Consider the following 27,555-nt stretch of genomic DNA (forward strand, 5'->3'; position numbering starts at 1 on the left):
AATGTAGCCATATGTGGCCTTTTGTGTCCGGCCTTCTTTCACTTTGCATAATGTTCCCGAGGTTCAACCAATGTAGCATTTATCAGTCTCAGGGATTTATCACAGTATCAAGGATGCTCATATATAAAAACTGCCCCCTTACTTGTTGTTTCCTATCGCTCCTTGCTGCCAGGCCTTCATGTCTGGTGACTGATACCCGGAGGCAGGTGGAGTTTGCTGGAGCAGAGAACTCTGAGGAGGAGGGATTGGCATCGGCACCATGGAGCTCCCAGGGCTTAGAGATGGAGCAAAGTTGGCCTCACCTTGGGGAACCATTCCTGTAAATTGACACAAGTTAATTTATGTTGATATACTATAAATTTATTAACCCCATAAATGAAAAAACCCAAAAGGATCTGTCACAATATATTTACAAATAACTTTCTTATTTGCCTTGTCTTGTGTCAGGCAATATATTCACAAATATCGCATTCAACAGAGCATGGAAAAAATTTAGTATCTTAAACTAGGGCAAGAAATCTCAGCATAAACCAATAGATAAATAAATGTAAGTTCAGAATAATGCTTTCCATTCACTAAGATGTTGATTTGTGCAGCAGGATTGTATATGATCTGTTTCTGTTCTTTTTTGCTTATGTGAATTTTTAAGTGTAAAAATATGTATGAACATACATGATGAATTACTTGTGTAGTAAATTAAACTTTTTTTTTTTTTTTTCCCCGAGATGGAGTCTTGCTCTGTCACCCAGGCAGGAGTGCAGTGGTGCGATCTTGGCTCACTGCAACCTCCACCTTCTGGGTTCAAGGAATTCTCCTGCCTCAGCCTCTCAGGTAGCTGGGATTACAGGCGTCTGCCACTGCGCCTGGCTAATTTTTGTATTTTTAGAGGAGACGGAGTTTCACCATGTTGGCCAGGCTGGTCTTGAACTCCTGACTTCAGGTGATCCACCCACCTCGGCCTCCCAAAATGCTGGGATTACAGGTGTGAGCCACCGTGCCCAGCTGTAAATTAAACTTGAAAAGGAAAAAAATAGTTAAGAAAAAGCCACGTGTGGCCGGGTGCCATGGCTCACGCCTGTCTTCTGTGTCTGGCTTGTATTCACTTAGCATAATGTTTTTGAGGTTCAGCCATTTTGGAGCACTTATCAGTAGGCTATTCCTTTTTATTTAGGATGATGCTTATTAGCAGCCATCTGACCTGTCAAAACTCAACTGACCATAAAAGTAAGGGTTTACTTCTGAACTTTTTATTCTGTTCCAGTGATCTCTATGTTGTACCAGCACCACATTGTCTTGATTGTTGCGACTTTATGGTAATTTTTGAAATTAGGTAGATATCCAACTTTGTTCTTCTTTTTAAAAATTGTTTTGGCTACTCTAGGTCCTTTGCATTTCCATATACATTTTAGGATAAGTTTGTTAATTTCTCCAAAAAGCATGCTGAAATTCTGCATTGAATTATAAGATCAATTTTGAGTAAATTACCAGGTTTTTTTCAGTCTTTTTTCTCTGATTTCATTTTGGATAGTTTCCATTGTTATATCTTTAAGTTCACTATTTTTTTCTTCTGTAATTTCTAATCTGCTGTTTATCTCATCTAGGGTTTTTTTTTTTTTAAATCTCAGACACTGTAGTTTTCATCTCCAGAAGTTTTGACTTGGGTTTTATTTATATCTTCCATGGCTCTAGGCTCTACTTAACATATTCAAGCTCCTCTTGCTTCTTGAACATACAGAATTTATAATTTATAATTGCTTTAATGTCTCTGTCTACTAATTCTATCATCTGTATAATTTCTGAATTTTTGATTGGCTGATTTTTCTCCTCATTACAGGTCGTATTTTCCTACTTCTTTGCATACCCGGTAGTTTAAAAAATCAGATTCCAGACCTTGTGAATTTTACCTTGTTAGGTGTTGGATTTTTTTTTTCTATTCTTTTAAATATTTTTGACCTTTGTCTGGGCTGTGGTGAGGTTACATGGAAACAGGTTAATTCTTTTAGGTCTTGTGCCTAACGAGACAAGAGCAGAGTTTAGGGCTTATTTTGCCCCACTACCGAGGCAAACCATCTCTGAGTACTCTACTTGATACCCCCTGAATTATGAGGTTTTCTACTCTGGCTGGTAGGAAGAGGAACTGGCCCCGTATGAACTTTGAAGATTGTTCCCTCTTATCTTTTCAGGTGGTTTTCTCTGGCCTTGACTTGTACACACAGACATGCATGCCTGCGTGCGCGCAGCAGCTCTCAGCTGAAGACTTGAATGGGACCCTCTGCATATCCTACAATTCTCTGTGTAGTGCTGTCCTCTCTGGTATTGTGCCCTGCTACCTCTAGGTGTCTTGGCTTTCCCAGACTGCCAGCTCCACCTCCTCAGCTCAGGGAAATGGCCTGGCTCCTGTTGGATTCTCCCTCCCCGCAGCACAGTCTGGACAATCTCAAGAGCTACTGTTAAATGTACTTTGTCTGTTTTTTGTTTATTTGTTTCAGATGGGAAAGTAAATCTGGTCCCTGTTACTCTTCTGGCCAAAAGTAGATATCCATAAGAATTTAAAAGAGTAAAAATGTTTTTTAAAAAATGTTTAATGCTAGCACTCTGTTCTTTCTCTTTTTTTTTTTTCCTGACAAAATACATCTCACAGTTAAATACTCTTGAGGCAGAGAAAGTTATAAAGGTGCAGAAAAAAGGATGCCATAGTATGATTGCCCATAATTTAGTATAATTCCTTTACATCTTTATAAAATCCTGTAAGATTCTGTGGCCTGCTTCTTTCCCTCAACATTACATCACAAACATGTTTCTATGTCCTTGATGCCACTTTGTGAACACATGCATATATGCCTGTGTAATATCTACTGTGTTCTGTCATTATTAATGTAATGATTTTCTGTTATTTTTAATATAATGATTTTTTTCTCTTTTTACTTGGTTTATTTGGTTAAATAAAAAGAGAAAATCATTATATTTGCCAGAGATGTAGTTAATTTACTTGTTTTTTATTATAGGTTACTTTTTTTTTTTTTGAGACCGAGTTTCGCTCTTGTTGCCCAGGCTGGAGTACAATGGCGTGATCTCTGCTCACTGCAACCTCTGCTTCAAGCATTGGGCTTCAAGCAATTCTCCTGTCTCAGCCTCCCGAGTAGCTGGGATTATAGGCTCATGCCACCATGCCCAACTAATTTTTGTATTTTTAGTAGAAATGGGGTTTCATCATATTGATCAGGCTGGTCTTGATCTCCTGACCTTGTGATCCGCCTGCCTTGGCCTCCCAAAGTACTGGGATTACAGGCGTGAGCCACCGCACCCAGCCTTATAGGCTACAATTTTAAAACTATTTTAAATTTTCTGTGGAAGTTGACCTAACTTTATTTAGACTTCACAGTTTTTTCTTTCACTAGATAGGGTTTATTTATTTTTGGTAAAGATTATATGAATGAAGCTACATATTTTCTCCTTGCCGCTTCCTCTATATGTAAGGTAAGTAATTTTGATTTAGAATATATGGGTCTCCATTTTTTTTCTTTTTCTTTTTCTTTTTTTTTTTGAGACTGAGTTTTGTTCTTGTTGCCCAGGCTGGAGTGCAATGGTGTGATCTCGGCTCACTGCAACCTCCGCCTCCTGGGTTCAAGCAATTCTCCTGCCTCAGTCTCCTGAGTAGCTGGGATTACAGGCATGCGCCACCATGCCCAGCTAATTTTGTATTTTTAGTAGAGACAGGGTTTCTCCATGTTGGTCAGGCTGGTCTCGAACTCCCAACCTCAGGTGATCCACTTGCCTTGGCCTCCCAAAATGCTGGGATTACAGGTATGAGCCACTGTGCCCAGCATCCTTTTTTTTTTTTTCATTTATGACTCTAGAGGGTGGGTTTTTTGTTTTTGTTTTGCCACCATCTTCACTTCTAATGTCTTTGCATTAACTCTCCATTTTAAACTATTTTGGTTGTGATCCTTAAAAGAAAAACTCTTGTATTAATGTGTTTTTAACCTCATTTATGATGAAATTAATTTCTTTTAGAAAAAATATAGCCTTGGTGTGGTGGCTCATGCCTGTAACCCCAGTGCTTTGGGAGGCTAAGGTGGGAGGATGGCTTAAGGCCAGGAGTTTGAGACTAGCCTGGACAACGTAGTGAGACCTGTTTCTATAAAAAATAGAATAGTTAGCCGGGCACAGTGGTACATGCCTGTAGTTCTAGCTACTCAGGAGGCTGAGGTGGGAGGATCACTTGAGACCAGGAGTTGGACACTGCAGTGAGCCATGATCACACCACTACTGGGCAACAGAGCAAGACCCCGTCTCAAAAGATGAAAAAAAAAAAAAAAAAAAGAGAAAAAGAAAAAGAAAAATACGTATGTGAGCAGAAAAAAATGCTTATCATGTTCTGGATATTACTTTGTGGGGTCAACAGTAAACAATAAATAAGAGACTCCAAGTACAAGAGCAAGCTTTTTGATATTTCTTTCTGGCCTCATCTCACATTCTAACTGTTCATATTGGAATGAACAGTTTCCCTTATAAGATGACTTTTTTGTGGTTTGTTGTTGTTGTTGTTGCTGTTGTTTTTAGTGTTGGTCTTTTAATTTTATTATTTTAAAAAAGACAATTTTTTAGAGAAGTTTTAGGTTCAAAGCAAAACTAAGTGGATGGTACTGAGATTTCCTAACTTTAGACTTTACAGTTTTTTCTTTCACTAGATAGGGTTTATTTTTGGTAAAGATTATGTAAATGAAGCTACATACCCCTCCTCCACTCACTCACAGGTATAGCTGTCCTCATTATCAACTACCCCAGAGTCTATGGGTTACAATACAGTTCACTCTTGGTATTGCACAATCTATGGATTTGGACAAATGTATAATGATATGTACCCACCATTATAGTATCATAGAGAGTGATTTCATTTCTCTAAAAATCCTCTGTGAAATGACCCAGTTTTAGTAGAAAGAACTAGCCTGTGGGTAATGAATTAGAGGAATACTTAGAGTTCTGGTCCCAGTTCTGCTACTACACTGGACCTTGGATAACCTGCATCAATCAGATAATCTAGTTCTTCCAGACGAAAAATTTTACAGTTCTATCTTTGCCTAGACTATGTTTGTTTTGTTTTTTTAGACAGAGGCTTGCTCTACTGCCCAGACTGGAGTGCAGTAGCGTGATCTTGGCTCGCTGCAACCTCCGCCTCCTGGGTTCAAGCAATTCTCCTGCCTCAGCCTCCCGAGTAGCTGGACTACAGGCGCCCACCACCACACCCAGCTGATTTTTGTGTTTTTAGTAGAGATAGAGTTTCGCCATGTCGGCCAGGCTGGTCTCAAACTCCTGACCTCTGGTGATCCGCCTGCCTAGGCCTCCCAAAGTGCTGGTATTACAGGCGTGAGCCACCATGCCCAGCTGGGCTAGACTATGTTAAGTCTCCCTGCTAGACCAACCATAACTAACATTGCAGACATGTGACAGTGGCAACTAGAATTAGAATTCATACTTTCATTCATTTATTTCTTCAAAGATTCATTAAGCATCTATTCACTGTGAGACCACTGTGCTAAGCACTGGAGAAACAACGGTTAAAAAGGTCACACTCTGCTCACGTAAGGAACTTGCTATTTAAAAAGAAAGGCAGCTAGGTTAACAAGTGGTTTTAAGACAGGGTGGCGAGTACTTTATGATTGGGAGTGTCCAGGAAGACTCTGCAGAAGAGATATATCTGAGAGGAGGGAAGAATAGGAATGAGAAGTAAAGGAAGAATACTTTAGATAGAGTATAGAGAATGTTCAAAGCCCCTGGAAGTAAAAGAGAACAAGGTCTGTGCTGTTTCTCGGAACTCAGAGTTTACTGTAGCTGGAACACAGAACTATAAAAGGGAACATGGAGTTGATGAGTCTAGGTTTGTACAAGTTAAGTTTGGGGTGTTGGTGGAAAATGCACGTATATGTATCCAGTAGGCAGCTGTACATATGAGCTGAGAGATACTGTTTAGAGATAGAGAATAAAGTCACTAGCATGTAAAGGTCCTTGAAACCCCAAAAGGAGATGAGATCACTGAGGAGGAATAGGTGGAAGAGGATTTTGTTGTAGTTCACAGAAAAGAGGTCTCTAAATGGGCTTGAAGGAACCCATGAAGTGGGCAGATACACCAAAGAAACCAATTTCTCATATTTACTTTGAATACTGCCTTAATAGAAAACAATTTCTGGCCAGGCGTGGTGGCTCCCGCCTGTAATCCCAGCACTTTGGGAGGCCGAGGTGGGTGGATCACGAGGTCAGGAGATTGAGACCATCCTGGCTAACACGGTGAAACTCCGTCTCTACTAAAAATACAAAAAAATTAGCCGGGCGTGGTGGTGGGCGCCTGCAGTCCCAGCTACTCGGGAGGCTGAGGCAGGAAAATGGCGTGAACCCGGGAGGTGGAGGTTGCAGTGAGCCGAGATCGCGCCACTGCACTCTAGCCTGGGCGACAGAGCGAGACTCTGTCTCAAAGGAAAAAAAAAAGAAAACAATTTCTAAATGTCTGATTCTGTTCTTTTACACTCATCATCATAGCATGGTAGTCTAGAAAAGTTTCTTGTTTTCAGAAATACAAGAAAACTTACTCTGCCATTACTATGACTTACATGTTCCTTCATTTACTTTGGGCCTACATTAAGCGGAAAGAGGCTAAAGCGAAGGATATAAAGCAAAGCTAATGCAGTTATCCGTTGGTTTTACTGTCATCACTTAACACAGAAATCAGCAAGCTTCTTCTGCAAAGGGCCAGATGATACAGGTTTTCAGTTTTGCAGGCCATAAAGTTTCTTTAACTACTCAACTCTTCTATGTGAAACCAGCCATAGATAAAACATAAAGCAGTAAGTATGGCTGTGCTCCAGTAAAACTTTATTTACCAAAACAAGTGGGCTGGATTATGGACCTTAATTTGTCAGACCTGGAAACATGCTGGAACACATATATTTTGGTACTTTTGTGTGGCCGATTTCTTAAGAATAGAAGCATAAAACCAACAAAGGCCAAAGAGCCTTTTTATCTGGGTTTCCTTAAGCCACAATAAACTGTTTTTGTTTTGAAAAGGCTGGAACTTTTCCAGAACTTGATTTTGTGCCAACACAAAACCTGGTCCTCTACCAGACTGCTGATCAATTTGGAGCAAGTGGTGACAGAAATTAAAAACACTGCATCTTTAAACGTTCTTACTCTTTCCAGAAAAGTTAAACATTTTTCCAGTATTATTTTGAAGCAGTCCATGGAAGAACCGACAGCCCTGCCATTTCATTTCAGTTTGCAACTGGATGAAACCACTGTTCTCTTTAATGCACTCAGCTTTTGGGTTTTGTTTGTAGTATGAATGCTGACTTTATAAAAAGCAAATTCTTATTTTGTGAAAATATTTTTGTCAATCAGAAGTTGGTCTGGAAGAAAAACCCAGGCACCAGATACTCATGATAGGTGGCAACACATCTTTCCCATTATGGTACAGGGAAAGAGGAAGCTCCACCCACTCCATTATTTCAGCTCACTTTGTTCTATGCTGACACAACTCAGATCAAAGACTAGACCCAGAACTGTGAAAGAAATTTGTCAATTTCATGAGATCCGGGGCACTGAAGGACCACCTTTCCAGGTGGCTTTGTGAAGGAATGAAAGCAGGATATAAAGTTCTCCTTTCTTGACTTTCCAGAGGAAACTTAAAAGTGCATGCCTGAAAATGGACAGAAATACTATTTCTATTTTTTAATAGAAAATAATCCTTAGAATAATTTCATGAGGAATTTATTAATGTTTGGCTTACTTCCAGTTAGTTTTTTCCCCTAATGCATGAGATAAATCTTTTGATTTAGGGCTCTGCAATTAATATCATGAATGCTGCTAAAAACCCATTTGCTGTTTTAGTCAGGTTGTCATTTTGGAGGAGGAATGGGGATGCAGATAACTACACAAGTCTTCTAATGTTGGAGGAAGTACTTCCGCAGGCTAAAGTGAAAAAGCTTTGTCAAATTCTTTGCATACAGAAATTATAAGACACATGGAAACAAAACTCTTTTGAAGGCCATACTCTTGTTCAGGCAATCATATAATTAAAATATGGATTTATAATCCTTTTCTCGCCCACACAGATAGTGTCAGTGATATAAACCAGCCAAAGATGACTTCATTGTCTTGAGGACAAAGAAACTGATGTGGCATAATTTCGATTAAAATCTCTTTGAGAGTTCTGGTGTTCTCTAGCACGTCTATAGATACTTAATTTGATAGTCAAAGGATTTTAGTATTTGCTACCATCAGAATGGAAACTCTAAATTGATTTGGCTGTCAAAACTGATAAGCATACTGCCATGTCAAAAATCTCTGTATAACTTTGACATTTTATTCAAGTCAAACAGCAGCCTTCTCATTGAAATTCATTTTTAAGCAGTCTTAAAATTTACCTCTTTCCTTTCATTTATATAATCAAGGGATTTATTTCAATTATTTTTCAGGAATTGACAATTAATTTTGCATAAAAGTTTGATTAAACAGAGTAGACTAATCAGATGTTCATCACTGCCACTACCTATTAGAATCTCAACGTGACAGAAAAGAAATAAGAAAAGATATTATCACCCAGGACAAAGAGAATGGAAGACAGTGCCAAAGAAAGACTAAAAAAGAAAAACGCTTTTGGAAGCCAGAAAGTTGACTGACATTGGAGAGGAAGCTGCAACAGCAGCAGCTGAGAGTGATGACACCAATGAGTAGTCTGAGATACTCTGTGGAGATAAATTATTCTTATGCAAACTGGCAAAAACAAAATCTCCCACACAATGAAAAAAACTACATGCGAATTTTGAATTAATGTACTAAAATCCATTGTGTGGGGAAGACTTTCATTGAATTCTCATAGAGATCAATGAGAGAAATTAAAAAATAAGAGAATGGGCCGGGTATGGTGGCTCACCTGAGGTCAGGAGTTCAAGACCAGTCTGAGCAACATGGTGAAACCCTGACTCTACTAAAAATACAAAAACTAGCTGGGCACGGTGGCGCATGCCTGTAATCCTAGCTACTCGGGAGGCTGAGGCAGGCGAATCGCTTGAGCCCGGGAGGTGGAGGGTGCAGTGAGCTGAGATTACACCATTGCACTCCCAGCCTGGACGACAGAGCGAGACTGCATCTAACAAAAAAGAAAAAAAAAGGGAATGTACTTTGCATACAAAATGCTCAGAAGGTCCTTACAGATCCTCTAATTCAATCATCTCAGCTACAAAAGGGAGATAAGCCTCAAACCAGTCAACCATTTAGTGTCAAAAGCTGAGTCTGAATCCTGGGTCTCCAGACTCCCATGTCAGTGTCTTTCCTCTTCCACACACTGTTTTAATGTCCGAGCACGGACATAAAGATGGAGAGAGACCTAAGCCTGTATGGATTACTTAGAACAACATAAAGTTGTGACCCTCCTACCTGCTCCTGGATACTGGAAGACATTCTGCTGCATCTGAGGATTGATTCCAGTGCCAAACTGTCCTCCCATGTTGCCTGTCATGCCTCTGCTCACCATGCTGTTGCGGCTGGCCAAGGATGCTTCAGGATTTGCTGCTAGTTGTGAAAATGGGCTGGTTGAAGCAGGTGGGGTTCCTGGATTTGTACCATAGTTTGGTGGATAGGGGAATTGCTGTGGAGCACCCTGAGGAAGACGGGGGTTCCCCATTTGAACTGGTAGTCCAGATGAGGGAGGGAGGTTGTTCCCAAAGCTTTGTTGCCTCATAAGCATGGCTCTTTGCTGCTGTATTAGCTGCCTCTGTCGGTGCTGTTGACTGTACAGTTCCCGCTGACGTTGTGCCAACATTTGAGCATTCAGGGGTGGCTGAAAAGCAGGAAAAAACTCACTTACTAAAATTATTATAATCACTATCTATCCTGGAAAGTTTACTGGATTAAAGCCTACTTGCTTGGGGCAATAAAGTACATAGCAATTATCACTGTACAAGGGAAACTAAAACAGAAAAGGAACAAAAACCTCTTAAGTAACAATCACAGGAGAAAAAATGAATTAAGTACATTTTACAGATTAAAAGTAGTCAAGAAATGCTAAACAATATCTGACCATTATAAATGAGAACGCAAATTCTCAATTAAAAGTCACACAGAACTGAAAAATTCAAAGAAAGTATATATTGATTAGTATTATAATATTGGCCAAGAACATTGTTAAGAGAAACATGAAGACCATAAGGAGGTGAAAGAAAATGTGCTTAATGACTTCTGTGTTATCCTTCATTAGACCATTAGAAGACTTTTTCAATTCCAAAAAATTTACTATGTTTCTGGTAAAGAGAAATTCAGTTTTCCACTTTTCTCACTGAGAACATTATCCCACTTTATTTAAATGAATAAAATGTGATTATAGGTGATTTTAATTTTCTTCATTATACTTATCTATATTTACCAAATTATTACGATGAACACGTACTACCTTTACAATTAGAAAAAACCTACAAATACCGTTAAAAAAGGAAGATTCTGAAATCTAGGATCCAATGCCTAAGAAATTATCACTTAAAAAGAAAATAAATATAAATAAAATAGTAAAAAGAAATAAATGGAAACAGCTATTTTGTATTATTATTGGAGTTTCAGATTATTCCAGGCATTAGTGTAAGTGGTTTCAGTTATAATATTATGGATGAGGAAAGAAGTGGTCGAATTAGGTTTTCAATATAACATGGCATATCAATAAAGCCTTCTTCAGAAAATGTCAATTCAGATTGAGAATCTGGTTAAAGCATACAGTTCCTGCCAACTACATACAGTCTAATCTAGAAGAAACTATGAAATAAGACTTTCTGATAGGAATTATCTTTATGTGAATCCAAAAGTGGGGTCTTGTTTCCTTACAACCTAATTACTCCTGAATTAGCTAACACTAAGAATTATAATTTGTAAGACAGAGAAACTGAAATCTGGATCCATGAAGATATCAATATCTGCTGCTTACCAACAACTTCAGTCAATACAGTCATGTGATGCATAAAGACATTTCAGCAATAAGACATTTCAGTAATAAGACATTTCAGTTGCACACAATGCACCAAATTCGGTGGTCTCATAAGATTATAGTACTACAGTATTTTACTGTACCTCTTCCATGTTTAGGTATGTTTTGATATACAAATACCATAACAATTGCCTACAGTATTCAGTACAGTAACCTGCTGTACAGGTTTGTAGCCTAGGAGCAATAGGCTATACACATAGCCAGGATGCATAAGTAGGCTATACCATGTAGGTTTGTGTAAATACACTTTATGACCTTTGCAAAATTATGAAGTTGCCTAATAACACATTTTTCAAAACATATCCCTGTCTTTAAGTGATGCATGGCTGTATTTATCTCTTTAATAATACAGGTGCTGGCTTTGTGTATTTGCTCCTAATCCATCTAGTTCCATACTGTGGAGAGGAAAAGAGTATTGTTTAAATCCTCTCTAAAATTCCTTATCTCCCAGATTTTTACATCAACTTTGTTATGAAATAAAAGTAAGTAGTTGAAACAAAAAATTTTTAAGTATATATGGGGTAAAGTAAAGAGTGAGTACTAGGTAACATTTAGAAGTCCACCTAGTTCTTTTTATGTTTAAAGTTCTAATGGCTCTGGGTTTATTAAAAAAAAAAAAAGGGATTTAAAAAATAAATACAAGCTAGAAAATGCTGATGTTCAAATTGAACATAGTACACAAGATAGTTAAGACAGCTTAGCAATGTGACTGGGTTTTGATCAGGTTTCAGGTACCATTCACACAGTTTCATATCAGAGGCTTCCTGTTACTGGTGCTATTTGCTACAGCAATGAGTTTTTTCTACTTAGTCATCTGGTATCCAATAACAATGACAATAATAACAATAAAACAAAACAAAGCACCATTTGCTTCAGATCAAATATCAGTAAGAGGTATCAAAAGTAGATTATTAATTCATTCTAGAAGAAAACTACACTACAAACATCATTAAAAGATCAGCTCACAGACCATTTCAAGGACACTCAAGTCAACACTTTAAGAAATACTATGTGGGTTAAAGAAGTACTAATGACGTCTGGTTTTCTCACATTACCTGAGGTGTAATTTGCTGTTGCATGCCTGATCTCATATTGATGCCAACAGGAGCAGTTGCTGCAAATTGGTTTAAGATAGCTTGCCGATTTTGGTGTATCAACTAGAGAAAAATGGAAACAATAAGATATTATATTTCTACACACAAGCATAACACGGGCCTTATAAAGTAACGCAAACTTTCTATTGATTACTAAAAAGTTTTAGTGTTGCAGGTTTGGTTAGATTATTTCCTATATTTATTTTCCAAAAGGCTGGTAGTTCCCAACATTTATAAAACACTTATTGCCTCGAAAACACTATGGCAAAGTATTTAAAAGTAGGATACAAACACACTGCACTCCAGCCTGGGTGACAGAGAGAGACTGTCTCAAAAACAAACAAACAAACAAACAAAACAACAAAAAAAATGTTAATAGTTATTTTAGATAAGTGCTGCAATGGGGAAGATGAAGTACCAGCCCTAGGTCTTAGAATATTATAAATGTAAAAGCAGGTATACAATAAGGACACATTTTACAAAGGTCTGGAAGATGAAGGGAAAGTTGAGCAAGCTGGATGGTATTCTCACTTGGAGGTACTATGTCTGCTGGATACATATTTGGGGAAAATCCAATATGATTTCATTAGCTAGACAGTATTATGTAAGAAACAAATGGTCTGAAAAAATGGATTATTTATTTAACTAGAAAAAGTAATTACTTTAGATCAGCATTTCCCAAATTGGTATGCTAAAGAACATTGTTCTGCAGGATATTAATAGATGTGCTGGGAAACAGCATGCTGTGCTGTATTAAGTACTGGAAATGATGGGTTACACAAGGTAAAACAGATTTATTTACTGCAGAAATTTTATAAGCCTTTAATTGGCCAAAAGCACATTGTGGATCTCCAAGAAGGGATATACTATGCAATTTATTTATCACGAACCTTTTTTTCTGACATCTAACCATTAATATCTATCTCCCAGAACAATTTTCTGTGAATACTGGTTTGGAAGATCAGTCTAGACTAGGATTAGGGTTCCAGGTCATAGGCATGCCAGGCATGCCTTAACAGTATCTGGTAACAAAAGAAGTATTCTTGGAAATGAGATTTTCTTGTAAGCAATCTATAGCTTAAAACATTTCTTCTTCAATAATTTGATATGAATAAACTATTCAGGAAGATAACATTAACAATAATATTAATACTATTTTATGTTTATATACTTTGTAAAACACAAATTATATATATTTATATATCATACATTAATATATTTCAATATATTATACACAAACTAGAAAGCCTACGAAAGTTTTATAAGACTCCAAAGAGCTTTGAACAGTGATTAAATCTCTTGTCATCAAATAGCTCAACTCTTAATTCTAGCTTCAGTCATTTTCTGACTCCCATTAGATCAGAAAACAAACCAATTTTGGGGAAAAGCTCATTATAATATAAATGTTAAAATGACAACTCTAAGGCATTGTGGAATAAGTTAAAACTTCTTTTTGAAGCTCTGAGTCACTTCAAAAAGAAAGACACCAACTTTATAGTTATAAAAGTAAAAAAGACTCTTAAATACCAAAACTGATATACTTCTTAAACTTGAAAGACCAGGAACATAAATTTAGATAAACCAAGTTAATTTTATAAACATTTACTTAAAAACTCAGCACATTCAAGATACTGTATAAAGTTTGGAGGTTACAAAGGTGAGCAAATTCCTGTCCTTCTAGGAGTTCCCTATTGAATGGCAGAAGCCAACGCACAACAGTAAAATGCACAGGTGCTTTGTCTGCATAGACAGACACATCTAAGGCAGCACAGAGGGAGCAGCTCATTCAGTCTAGGGATGAAGACAGGGACCAAGAAGCATGAGTGAGCTCAGCAGAGTCTTGACAGATGAGAATGCAAGGTGGCAAGGAGGAGGGCAGAGTTAACTTGAGGCAGAGGGAACAGCAAGTAAAAAAACAGGAGAGGAGGCAATAAGGACAGGTAAAAATACATTCCAAACATATAGCTTTACATATTCCTTGAATTGTGAGATAATATACAAATGAAATGGGTAGGGATGGAGGAAAGATGCCTGACAAGTAGTAATAGGCTCTTTTTCAGAAGTAGAAGGAATTATTCTAAATAGCATAAATCTACAAGTACTTTCTGTTATAGGAAACCTGGTCTATTTCTGCCCTTGAATTAACCCTTGTTCATTTTTTCCTCCCCTTGACTATGTGTGTGTGCAACCTGACTAGTGCTGTGTACACCTGTCCTACTTTGACCTGCCTCTTCTCTCCAATTATTAAAATGCTTTGTTTTTCAACAAGTAGGTCAAGTTCCACTTCTTCCAACATAGCCTTCCCAAAAGGATCACTACATTCCTCAGCTCCTTGGAAATCTTAACTTTCAGAGAGGTGAGGAGTGGGAGGAGATTAGTTGTTAGTCCTTAGACACAAACACAGGTTAAAAGGCTTGTTGTAGAAGAAAAGGAAATGTGGGGCTTGTGGCCAGTGGAAGAGGGCAAACCCATTCCGAAATATAAAATAAACACACACAGTTCAGGCTGGCTGTCACTTTGTCTGCTGGAATGGATTTTCTTCCCAGTGCTTTACCAAGAAGTCCTTCTATAGGAAACCTAACAGATGATTATCTAGCCTAGAGGTTCTCAACTAGGGGTGATTCTGCCAAACAAGGGACATCTGGCAATATCTGAAGACATTTTCGCTGTCACAACTAAGGGAGGAGGTACTACTGACGTCTAGTGGGCAGAGGCCAGGAATGCTGCTACACACAACATCTTAATGCACACAACATCTCCCCCATATCAAGAATTACCCAGCCCCAAATGTTAAAGTGCCAAGGTTGAGAAACCCTGAGCTAGCTACTGCACAAATTCTTGCAAAGACAAAAGTATTCTTTAAAGAAGCTTATTGTCCTATCAGGCATTTTTCATTGCCAGAAACCTGAAGGTAAAATGTTTCTCTCTTTTTTTCTGTCCTTTAATCCTAATTCTGTTTTCTGATCACTTCTATTCTCTATAATATATAAAAGATGATCAACAGTGGTTTTTATAATGTCAGATACATACATTTGTTCAGTACCCTAACACATACATATCTGGACTTGACTTGTTTTAAGATCGCTAAATATACCATATTTGTTTATGTGTCTCACTGTCACTTTCTCTTTATATTATTCTCCTCTTGATAGTTATGAAGATCATGATCCTTGCTGGGGAAGAAGAAAACAAAACTGGAGTAGGAAAATCGTATCTTTTGTCAGCTAATGATACCATCTTCTTTTTCTTTTCTTTTTCTTTTTCTTTTTTTTTTTTGAGACGGAGTTTCACTCTTGCTGCCCAGGCTGGAGTGCAATGGTGAGATCTCGGCTCACTGCAACCTCCGCCTCCTAGGTTCAAGCGATTCTCTTGCCTCAGCCTCCCAAGTAGCTGGGATTACAGGCATGTGCCACCATGCCTGGCTAATTTTATATTTTTAGTAGAGACAGGGTTTCTCCGTGTTGGTCAGGCTGGTCTCAAACTCCCGACCTCAGGTGCTCCACCTGCCTTGGCCTCCCAAAGTGCTGGGATTACAGGCGTGAGCCACCGTGCCCGGCCTATGATACCATTTTCTAAAAGCAGCAGGTCTACCCATCTTTGCTGTTGTTCTTTTTCCCAAAATAGAATTTTGAAGTCCTTTACTGATATTATGGATATATTTCTTGGGTCTTTGCTTATTTGAGGAGTAAGCGGGTATTACACCTAAAGGCTTGTAACTTTGTATTGCTTTTTAATCATCAGCTCCTTCCTTCCTTTTTGTTGTTCTTTTTAAAAGTCTCAACCAATACAGATACACTAGTTTCCTAGGATGTTTTTCATCTCTCTCCTCTCAACTGGGGATTTATTCATAACTGTATAATTGAATTTAAAATGTTACAATCTTTTTACTCCTTTACACAAGGAGTAAAAAGTATATACCAGCCAGTGAGATATACTCATGGCCAATAAATGATATCTATTTTTATATATATTTTTTCAACATGTGTTTTTAAACTGATCTTAAAATTCACTAAAAAGAAGCAAACTATAATGTATTTCTGAGTACACCCCTGTTTTCTTTTCTCAAATCACTAGGCATGGTGCTAAATTCTTGCTATGAGATGCTTACAGTCTCCTGTATTTGGGAAGAGGGAAGGAGATGCTATGACCAATAAGCGAACAGATGGGTATCAATCCAATGAGGTAAATATATTATGAATAGCAGATTACAAACTGGGTGTATTCTGGATACTAGTCCTTTGCCAGTCATATGGGGTTGGAAACATCTTCTTGGAGTCTTTGTCTTGCCTTTTAACCTTGCTTATGGTATTTTTTGTCTTCAAGGTCGTAAATTTTAATGTAAACATTTACTTTTTCCTTTATGTCATTTTAAAGAGGCTACAGAGATATTTTCATATTCACATTTAGGTCATTAAAACACTTAGAATTTATTTTTGTGTCTTGTATAAGATGAGGATCAAATTTAATTTTTTCCTCCTCATGAACAGCCAAATGTACCAGCATTTATGATGCATGCCATTCTTTCCCCATTGTCACCTCTGTCTCTTATTAAGTCTCTCAATACGTCTGGGTGTGTTTCTGGGCTTTCTATTATGGTGAGCTATTATGCAGAACCCTCTATTATGTAGAACTCTATTATGGTAGAACTATTTATCCTCATGCTAGTTCCACACTGTTTTAATTTTTTTTTTTAGAGACAAGGTCTTGCTCTGCCACCCAGGCTGGAGTGAGTAGCACAATCATAGCTCACTGCAGCCTTGAATTCTGGCTCAAGTGATCCTCCCAACTTAGCCTCCTGAGTAGTTGGGACTACAGGTGCACATCACCACACCTGGCTTTTTGTTTTTTTGTTTTTTTTTTTGGTAGAGACAGAGTCTTGCTATGTTGCCCAGGCTAGTCTCAAACTCCTAACCTCAAGCAATCTTCCTGCCTAAGCCTCTCAAAATGGGGGGATTATAGGTGTAAGCCGTCACATCCGGCCTGTTTTAATTTTTAAAGCTTTGTTTTATATCTTGATATCGGTAGAGCAAGTATACCCTCATTTTATTAATACTTCAAGATTGTATTGATGCTTTTAAAACAAATTTAGCATCTATTTGTCAAATTCCATGTTGAGATTTTGTTGGAATTCCACTGAATTTACTGATTAAATTTGGAACAACTGTCATCTTTTTACAAGCAACAACCAATTAGAAGACATAATTTCTTTCATGAGTATTTTTTATTTGGATATTCTTTTTGCTTTTCAATTATGACTTCCACATCTTCTAAGTTTTGAACAACGTGAATTTCTTTTTTCTTCTTTTTTTTTTTGAGATGGAGTTTCGCTCTTGTCACCAAGGCTGGAGTGCAATGGCACAATCTTGGCTCACTGCAACCTCCACCTCCTGGGTTCAAGCGATTCTCCTGTCTCAGCCTCCCGAGTAGCTGGGAACACGCCACCACACCCAGCTAATTTTTGTATTTTTAGTAGAGACGGGGCTTCACCATGTTGGCCAGACTGGTCTCGAATTCTTGACCTCAGGTGATCCGCCCACCTCGGCCTCCCAAAGTGCTGGGGTTACAGGCCTGAGCCACCGTGCCTGGCCTGAATGTATTTTTAATTAATTTTCTAGTAAAAAGAATTGCCATTAATTTTTGTTTCTTGTTCTTTTATCTAAAATCCTTGCTGAACTACTCTATTGGTTCTAAGTTCCCTATAGATTATTTTCAATTTTCTGTTTTGGTTTTTTTTTTTTTTTTTTTTGAGATGGAGTCTCGCTCTGTCACTCAGGCTGGAGTGCAGTGACACAATCTTGGCTCATGGCAACCTCCACCTCCCAGTTTCAAGCGATTCTCCGGCCTCAGCCTCCCCAGTAACTGGGATTATAGGCATGCAACACCATGCCCAGCTAACTTTTGTATTTTTAGTAGAGACGAGGTTTCACCATGTTGTGCAGGGTGGTCTTGAACTCCTGAGCTCAGGCAACCCACCCGCCTCGGCCTCCCAAAGTGCTAGGATTACAGGCGTGAGCCACTGAGCCCGGCCAGATTCTTTTGGATTTCCTATATAAATAGTTGTATTATTTGCATATAATTTTGTTTCTTTCTCATGTTTGCTTTTTTTATATTTCAAAATGACTTAATTTTTAGTGCGCTAATGGTGTTCTTTTTTTTGTCTACACTGACATGAACTTAGTCACAGACACAAAAAATACAACCTGTCATTTAACAGGATTTAAGGCACGAGAAAGGGGAGATATATTAATACTACCTCAGTTCACTATTTTATCCCAACTGTGAATTTAACTATATAACTTTAAACAATATATTTAAACCTCAATTTCTTGATTTAATCAGGCACTGTTATTGCCAACCCGCAGCCACTCATTCTCCCCTTCTTTCTTGAAGACAGAACAGATTTTGTTCAGCTGACCATCCCAAATCACACAACTCCAGGGGTAATCCAGGAGTACTCTCAGTCAGTCTTTGCGAACCATTGGTTAAGGGTGTACATGTGACTCAGTTCTGACTAGTCAGACATGTGAAGTATTTTTTCCCCCTTTTTACTTTTTTTTTTGTTTCTTTTTTTCTTTTTTTGGCAGGGGATGGGGTGGGAAGACCTTCTGGAAAAAGTTTCCTGGCTTTTGGAAAGAGGTACATAGGAAAGAAACAGTCCCTTTTCTTCTGCTAGTTATCATTTTGTTTGCCTATGCTATTTGTAATCATGGCATGCCAAGGATTGCAGAGCAAAAAGAGAAAGAATCTGGGTCCTTGATAACATCCCTGAATCTCTGAAGTAACCACACCTTGGTCTGCTTTCATTTTGGATTATCAATTGGGTCAAAATATTTTCTTTATTGTTTTACTATGCTGAGTTGATCTTTTTTTCTTTCCTTGTGGCTGAAAGCATCTTAACTAAGACACTGACTGAGAACCTTGGCCAGACCTGCTCACAGAAAGCCCTTAAGTAGACACACGTAAAACTCCTAGTACTTGCAGTGCAAGTGAAGCTGAGTGACCTACTGCTGAAACAGTAAGAACTTATGGCTTAAAACAGAAAGAACAGGCCCGGATATGTGGCTCGTTAGGCAGCAGAGTTACTGGCTTAGTTTGCAGTAGAAGTTGTTTTTGCGTATAGACATATGTGGGGCCTATAACATAGTGAGCCCCAAATTCTGTGTTTCTTCAACTTGGTGGATACTTTACTCTGTTAGGCAACCATGCCATCTCTGGATAGGCATCCATGAGATTTAAGGGAAGCAAAGAGCAGCAACTTTCACCTATTTGCATCTTATTCTCATATCTTTGCAGGGCTTCTCTGCTTATCAGCTGTTTTAGGAGCAAATGGAAGCCAAAACAACTTTTTTTTCTGAACCAAGCATGAATCATCATTCCATTCATTCATGAACCTGACCTAGACCCTTGGTCTGGCCTTGCTCATTGACCCTTTAATATTAGGCAGTATTTACAGAACTTTACATTGTAAAATGAGAAACTAGCACACCTACACTTTCCTTTACTTTTTTGGTTTAGCCGTTAATCACATACTGCTTGCAGCGTCACTTAACTTTTCAGGTATGTAGTCAAAATAGTTTTCAGGTCTTGTAGTCAAAAAGCCAAGCAGTTGCCTGTTTCTTTTATTCCTTGCATTCCTTATAGTACCTAGTATAGTCCCCTTAAATATGTTCTGTGAAAAATTAAACATGGGGAAACTATTAAGCATTTCTTATTCTGGTATCCTCTATCTAAAGATGAATGGAAAGCTACAAGTAGTAGTTTATCTTCAATTAATATCTCAGAACATTTATGATTCCTTCTCTTTCTCTTTTCCTCCCTCTTCCTTTAATTCTTCTTTGAATCCTTTATTCCACCCTAGCATTTAAAAAATTATTCCTTTTACTGTTATTCTATCATTTAAAAAATTTCCCTTTCTTAGTTCTCCTTTTCTCCTCTTCTCTTTCATCATCTTCCTTTTTTTAAACAGAATGGAAGCACATTTTCTATTACATATTATGTTTATTGAATGCAACTTTATAGTAATAGCTAGTATTTATCAACTGCTACAATATGCCAGGCATTACACTACAAGCTTTACATGTTTTGTCTCATTTATTCCATACAACCACCAGTGAGGGAAAGGAATTCTTTATTAGACTCTTTTTATAGATGAGGAATTAGAGGCTTTAAAGGGTAAATCATTTGATTAAGGCAACCCACTTAAGTTTGGAACTGGGACTTGAAACTAGAACTCTTAAAATCATTACATCATACTGCCTTTCCAGTATAATTTATCTCCTTTCTCTTCCTTCCTGAATTAGTAAGTCTCCAGGGAACCTCTTTAAATACTTTCATAAAAATTCAAAGCAATATACAAATACGGTTTTAGAAACTACAAGATTCATAACAAGCAGCAACAATCTACAGCTCAGGTCCCCCTTTCCACAGCAGACTTTTTTTTTTTTTTTTTTTTTTTTGAGACAGAGTCTTGCTCTGTCGCCCAGGCTGGAATGTAATGGCACGATCTCGGCTTGCTGCAACCTCCGCCTCCCGGGTTCAAGCGACTCTCCTGCTTCAACCTCCAGAGTAGCTGGGATTATAGGCATGTGCCACCATGCCTGGTTATTTTTTTTTTTTGTACTTTTAGTAGAAATGGGGTTTCATCATGTTGGCCAGGCTGGTCTCGAACTCCTAACCTCAAGTGATCCACCCGCCTCGGCCTCCCAAAGTGCTGGGATTAGGGGTGTGAGCCACCACGCCCGGCCCACAGCAGACATTTTTAACCGTTTGCTCTTGTGGTCCTTAATGATTATCTCCATATCTGTTGCCTATACAATCTTAAATATTTATGCCACTACGCCTACTCATTTCCTGTCATGAGAGAGAAGATTTAACTCACTCACAACTCCCAGGCCCCCATTCTCCTTCATTCTCCTAATATAATAACATCACTAGGCATCACTCTCTCCAACCTCAAACAACATAAATAAACTTTATTTTCTGTTCCAATAATCATAAACAGTATCTCTTGATGCTCTACTTTGTAAATTAAGCTGTTTCTCTTAATTTAATACTTGTATGATGTTCCCCTTAAATAGTTTGTATCTCAAAAAATAAAAATTAAATTGTTCTTTAAGTTGTAGGTCTCAAAGTGCTTTACTAGGAGCCTACTGTCTTTAATTGAATGAAAGGTCCCTTATCCCTTTCCTAGGAGACGAAGGATGGCTCTTCAAGTCTTTCATGAAGGTTCTGGGAGTGGACTTGACACTTTTATTGTAGCAACTGGGCTGCCTTGCAGAGAGATTTGGTATATACCTTTAAAAAGTATCAACTGCTGGCAGGGTGTGGTGGCTCACGCCTGTAATCCCAGCACTTTGGGAGGCCGAGGTGGGCAAATCACAAGGTCAAGAGATCGAGACCATCCTGGCCAACATGGTGAAACCCTGTCTCTACTAAAAATATAAAAATCACCTGGGAGTGGTGACACGCACCTGTAATCCCAGCTACTCGGGGGTCTGAGGCAGGAGAACTGCTTGAACCTGGGAGGCGGAGGTTGCAGTGGGCTGAGATCGCACTACTGCACACTAGCCACACTAGCCTGGCGACAGAGTGAGGCTTCGTCTCAAAAAAAAAAAAAAGTATCAACTGCTAAACAAGAGCACTTACCTGCTGTTGTCCCTGTAATCGCTGTTGTAGTTGAAGTCGAAGCTGGTTAGGTGCAGCCGGAGGTCTGTTTAGAGTTTGCCTGGGCTGCATGCCCATGCCAGCTGAAAAAGCACCTCGGGGAGGTGTTACTTGAACAGGCATCGTCCCCAGTGAAGGTTTTTGCCTGACCATGCCTTGGAAAGGGCTAGGGAGATTGGCAGTAGGAGAAGGAGATGAGTAAGGCTGGGAATAAAGGTTGGGTCTTTCTTCCATCATCAAAGGTGGCGTTGCTTGTTGTGGTGGAAATCTCTCTGATAATACATCTAATCCACCCCCCTGTTAGAAAAGAAGCCAGAATATTTTACAAGTAAATTTCTGCCAATAAGTGACATGCTTCTGTATTTCTAGAAAGCATCATCATATATTCATTCTGAATTCATGCTCTCCAGAAGTTTACTACCTAAAGAAATCATTTATAAAAGCCGCTTTTGAAATGGAGTAACAGATTAGCTGAGATATTTAAAATCTCAGTAAAGAGATGGCAATATAGTTAAAATAAAGGCTCCAAGTCAATGAAATAAAACTAAAAGGTTTGGGAAAAAACTTCATTGCAAAGCCTAAGAATCAATAAACTTTACATTTAATAGCTTACTATAGGAAGTAGATTCTTAAAGGAGGGATCAAGCAGGCATTTTTCTATCTCAGATATAAAATTCATGCTTTTATTTGAAAAAAAAAATCCACAGCTCATGTAACAGAAAGCTGTAGCGTTATGGTTTCCAAATGTTTTCACTATTACCCACTGTAAGAAATATAAATTGTGACCTAATTGCGCATGTGCGCGTGTGTGCATATGTGTGTGTGTGTGTGTGTGTGTGTGTGTGTGTGTATATGCAGCTGAAAGGAGTTTCATAAAACATGACTTCTTTTTATGGGCTATGCATTCTCATACTTTGTATTCTACACTATTCTACTCCATTTAAAAATGCTGGTCAAGATGCACTAAAGTGATTTTATCACCCTATCGTGTAAAAAAGGCTAACCTGGAAGTTGCAATACCATGGAATATACTGGCAGAAGACAAGCATGAATGAAGGATAAATTAAGCTCTAAAATGAGAAGTGATGCTATAAATCTGGATTCTATTCTGGCTGGAGCTTGTAAGATTCTGTTCCATAGTGAAAAGCTAAGACTTATTTCTAATTCTAATTACTGTAATACTTTTTCTTTAAAAAAAAAAAACTATGTATTATATATTTTGATAAGTTTCACAAGGGGTAAATTATAAAACAGCTAAAGCATAGTGGGTACAATACTTTAAAATCTTGCTTAAAATAATTTTCTAGCTTCTTAGGGCTCCATCAGTTAAATAATGTTGACTTCAATAAATACCTGAACAAGTTTGTCAATTCCCAGAGCTCTGTCTAGTTCAGCTAGCTCAGTTTCATCTTTGCCACTAAGGAAGGATACCAGCTGTTCAAGAAGAGCCTTCTCATCATTTCTCCCTTCTACTGTTGTGGGTGGACAGAGAAGCTCATCTAATTGTGAGCTAATACACTGGCTGCAGGATTAAAAAACAAAGTTTCAGACTGACATAGCAAATAATTTATTCAATCTTTATATACATATATAGGTGCAAATTTGGTCTTAGAAAATTCACTGTTGAGATGCTTGGCAATTCTAATGCCATGGAATGTTCTATGTTTAATGTGCAGAAATTAAATGAGTATTTGATATGCAGCTTGAATATATTTTTCATTCTTTTGTCAGTCATTGAACTTTGTTCCCATATTCTTTATGTTCCAGAAATAGCCTGGAAAATTAACCAAACAGTTAAGAAAGGGGAAATAACTTTTAATAAAAGTAAAAACAAAATCAGCCAAAAACTGAGAAAAAATCATTTAGCCTATATTCAGATTTATTCTACTTATTCTATTTATTTACCTTTTATGAATGCCATTAATTGTTAATAACTGAACCACAATCAAAACAGTACATATTATATTAACTTTTAAAGATGATCAAATCATCTTGTTAACATGACATGATTACCATTTACAAAAGAAATCAAACTGGAAAAATGAAATATGCTAGGTATTAAGCAACAAATTATTCACTGATTACATGTAGGAAATATATAGTCTAATCCAAATAGATACCAACTGATACATAAAACAGAAATATATACAAAATAATACTATTCCTAATAACACTAATAATACAATTATAAGCACTCTTCCTTTGGGAAAGTAAATGGGAATACAGTTTATAGTTAAGGCGCTAAACCACAATCAACACTATCCAGTCTTCCTGTGGTTGGCAGGTATGAGACGCAGTCTGTTATGGAATATGGCCGCCTGTGGGGAGTAAGAAATTCAATTCTAATCAAGATGTGACACTGAGTAGATGTAAAAAGTATACTTTCCTTTCTTATAACTTCTTGCACCAAACGAAGAGAAATGCTGGACAAAATAATAATATAACTAAAAGTTCAAGAGCAATATAATTATTGTACTGAGGCCAATTCATCCACAGGTCCCAGATACATTATGGTAATCAATTAAAGTAATACATGAAATATAAAACAATAGCTACATATTCTATCAATCTCTTGGTGATTACAACGTATACTAGCCTTGTGGTCATGCAGTCAATAATATCGACTTAATTCAGTGTCTTTCCCTTGTCCCCCCCACCCATTTTTTTTTTTTTTTTTTGAGACGGAGTTTCACTCTTGTTGCCCAGGCTGGAGTGCAATGGCGCAATCTTGGCTCACTGCAACCTCCACCTCCCAGGTTCAAGCAATTCTCCTGCCTCAGCCTCCTGAGTAGCTGGGATTACAGCTGCGCACCACCACACCTGGCAAATTTTTTGTATTTTTAGTAGAGACGGGGTTTCACCATGTTGGCCAGGCAGATCTCAAACTCCTGACCTCAGGTGATCCACCTGCCTCCACCTCCCAAAGTGTTGGGATCACAGGCCAGAGCCACTGCACCTGGCCCACTTTTCTTTTTTTTTTTAAATAAGTATTTACATCTATTCATATCTCACAAAATACCATTGTAGACTGAAATCTAGTTTGGAAAAAATAGTTCTCTGTTTAGAAGTTGGTATCTGATACCTTATAAAATACAAAATATATTACTTACTCTTCTGATTTACTCTGATTTATAGCTGTCACTGTATTATTTGTCCATGGAATCTGATCGCCTGTTCCTGGTTGTCCAAATTGGTTATCAATTGCTTCCAATTCCAGCTCAGGTAATCCTGATTGAAGAAGAAAGGTAAGAAGTCATTATCTCAGTGGAGGATAAAATGATAGTATTTTCAAAAATAATATATTGGAGAGTGAGATTTCTCCTTTAAAATATTACCTTCAATGATACAAAGGTCACTTATTCAGCAATTTAAACTATCTAGTGTGACCACATAATAAAAAAGTAAATGAGAAAGTGAAAAAAGATTTCTGAATCAAGAAAAATCTGATATTAAAGTTTGTACATAGGTTAATGTTATCCAGAATCACTCAGGACTTTGTCAGAAATTATTTATTTTAAAGACAAATTTAACAATTTTGGCTATCTGCTTTTCAGTCACACATTAGAATATGTTATAAGTAACACAGTGTCATCACCATGAAATAAGAGTGGTGAGCAAAAGACAAAATACATTCTATCAGATGCAGGAACAGAAACTAGAATCTGAGGCCGTGTAGCAAATGAACACAGCTCTACAGCTGCTAATCTTAGAATACAGCTGTACAATAACAGTAAAAGAACTGAGACTTATAATGATGGCCCAAATGAAAAAAGAAGTTGAATTATGTTTTGTAATTGAAGAAAATAGTATATGCATTTTAGAAAGTTTTTCTGTAATGCTTTTTTGGAAAGCTTTACGATCATCTCTGTACTATTTATACTAGAAAAAAATTTATACTATTTATACTAGAAAAAAATTTATAAATAACCTAAGTTCCAGAAACTTAGGGACTGATTAATGAATTATGGCATAGATATTCACAATGTGCTCTTAAATGAAAAAAGAAAACATATTCCAAAACATTATTTTCAGGATGACTCTGTTTTTATAAACTATTTCATACATATTAATATAAAAAAAATCTAGGATGACACACACACACACACACACACACACTCTCTCTCACACACTTTAGGTCCACCTTAGGTAGTGAGATTAAAGGCCACTTTTCTTTCTATGATGGTTATTTGTAATTTATAAAATGAATATATATTAATTGATCATTGTTATGGGCTGAATTGTACCCCCCTCCAAATTAATATGCTGAAGTCCTAACTCCTGGTATCTCAGAATGTGACTATATTTGGAGACAGGGCTTTTAAAAAGGTAACTAAGACAAAATGGGTCTTTACAGTGGGCCCTAATCCAATATGACTAGTGTCTTTCCAAGAAGAGGAGTTTAGGAGAAAAATAATACAGACAGAGGGATAACCTGACCCAGAGAGAAGAGGGCCATCTCCAAGCCAAGGAAAGAAGCCTCAGAAGAAACCAAAATTACTTTAGGGTTCCAGAATTGTGAGAAAATAAATTTCTGTTGTTTAATCCACCTAATAAGTGGTATTTTGTTATAGTAGCCCAAATAGAATATTTTTTTAAAAACTAAAACAGCCTTGGAGTTTTAAGGGAAAGCTTATTGAGGTAGAATTTCTCATTCGAATGAATGAAGAATAAGTAGATTTAAGGATGCCTCTGAAAATGTACTTAATGCTAGTTACTGAACATTATTAACTACATAATAAATGCAAGGCTCACTTTTAAGTGAAATATATTCAATATTTAGTATAAGTGAGAAATAAAAGTTATATAAACACATTTACTTTTAAATGTATATAATTACAGCTTTCGATTAACCTCATCTCTATCATGACAAATGATAGAGAAATCAAATTCTGTAGGATTCTGAAAAACACAACAAACTAAAACAACAAAAAAAATGGGAAATAATCACTTACTTTATGTCATTATTTAAATCAGAAAGTTGGTCAAAGATTATCTAAAACTATCCCATTGGCTCTACCTACATGTTAATTCCTCAATCTTATTTCAAGAAATCTAATCTTAATTATTATAACCAAAATTAATTAATTTAAAAGTCTAAGAAAATTTAAATGGCTGTCCACTGTCTACTAACAAAACTAAGTTTTACAAGATAGTTTATTTGACTCAATAATAGGACACAGTATCTAATTTTACTAGTCTTGAAAAAAATGCTAAGAAAATAAGTTGGATAAAATATTTTCAAAATAAGATTCATATGCTGAGTTTGGTGAATAAGCAAACAAAAATAAACAAAAAAATCCCCATACTAATAAAATTTTAAGTCAAAAAAAAGTTTTGTTTGGATAGACTTTATGCTTAAAAGAAGATGGTTTTTACTCTGAAAGTCATTTCAACCTTTTGTGACTTCCTTTAGAAACTGCCTTCTGTAAAAAATGTGAAGGTTTGCTTCACGTATTTCTTCTAGGAAATACACAGGCTCTCTCTCTTTGTCCAGAGAATAAATGAAATATTTTTGGTCATTTCTGTGACACAAACATGAGTAAGTATACATGTAATACAAGACAATACAGTCATTTCTGCTGGAAACAGGCAGCTGAAGTAGGGGAAGAAAACAAGCCCTAGGGATCCCCTGATCAAGCTATTAACATTCGTTATCATCTTTGCAAAGGGCTCAACATCATACTTCCTCCATTTAAAATATAGCTAAAAGGGACACTGAACCCAGCAAACAAAACAAAACAAAAAACAAACAAAAAAACTCCCCTTACATTAAGAAAT

At 37.2% G+C, this 27,555-nt stretch overlaps 1 protein-coding gene across 7 annotated transcripts in view; it reads right to left on the reverse strand.

Annotated features, from left to right (window-relative positions):
• NCOA1 (nuclear receptor coactivator 1) overlaps nt 1-27,555 on the reverse strand; it is a 277,415-nt gene that overhangs the window by 18,072 nt on the left and 231,788 nt on the right. For all 7 annotated transcript variants that reach the window (XM_054473265.2, XM_054473263.2, XM_063648895.1 and 4 more), the window contains 6 exons: nt 24,888-25,005; nt 23,131-23,299; nt 21,760-22,074; nt 12,076-12,177; nt 9,427-9,829; nt 143-317 (listed from right to left, as the gene is read on the reverse strand). In XM_054473265.2, the coding sequence (XP_054329240.1) occupies nt 143-317; nt 9,427-9,829; nt 12,076-12,177; nt 21,760-22,074; nt 23,131-23,299; nt 24,888-25,005 (1,282 nt within the window). The remainder of the gene's footprint in view (nt 1-142; nt 318-9,426; nt 9,830-12,075; nt 12,178-21,759; nt 22,075-23,130; nt 23,300-24,887; nt 25,006-27,555) is intronic.

The sequence above is a fragment of the Pongo pygmaeus genome, chromosome 12 (genome assembly GCF_028885625.2).
Source record: "Pongo pygmaeus isolate AG05252 chromosome 12, NHGRI_mPonPyg2-v2.0_pri, whole genome shotgun sequence".
NCBI classification, from domain to species: domain Eukaryota; kingdom Metazoa; phylum Chordata; class Mammalia; order Primates; family Hominidae; genus Pongo; species Pongo pygmaeus.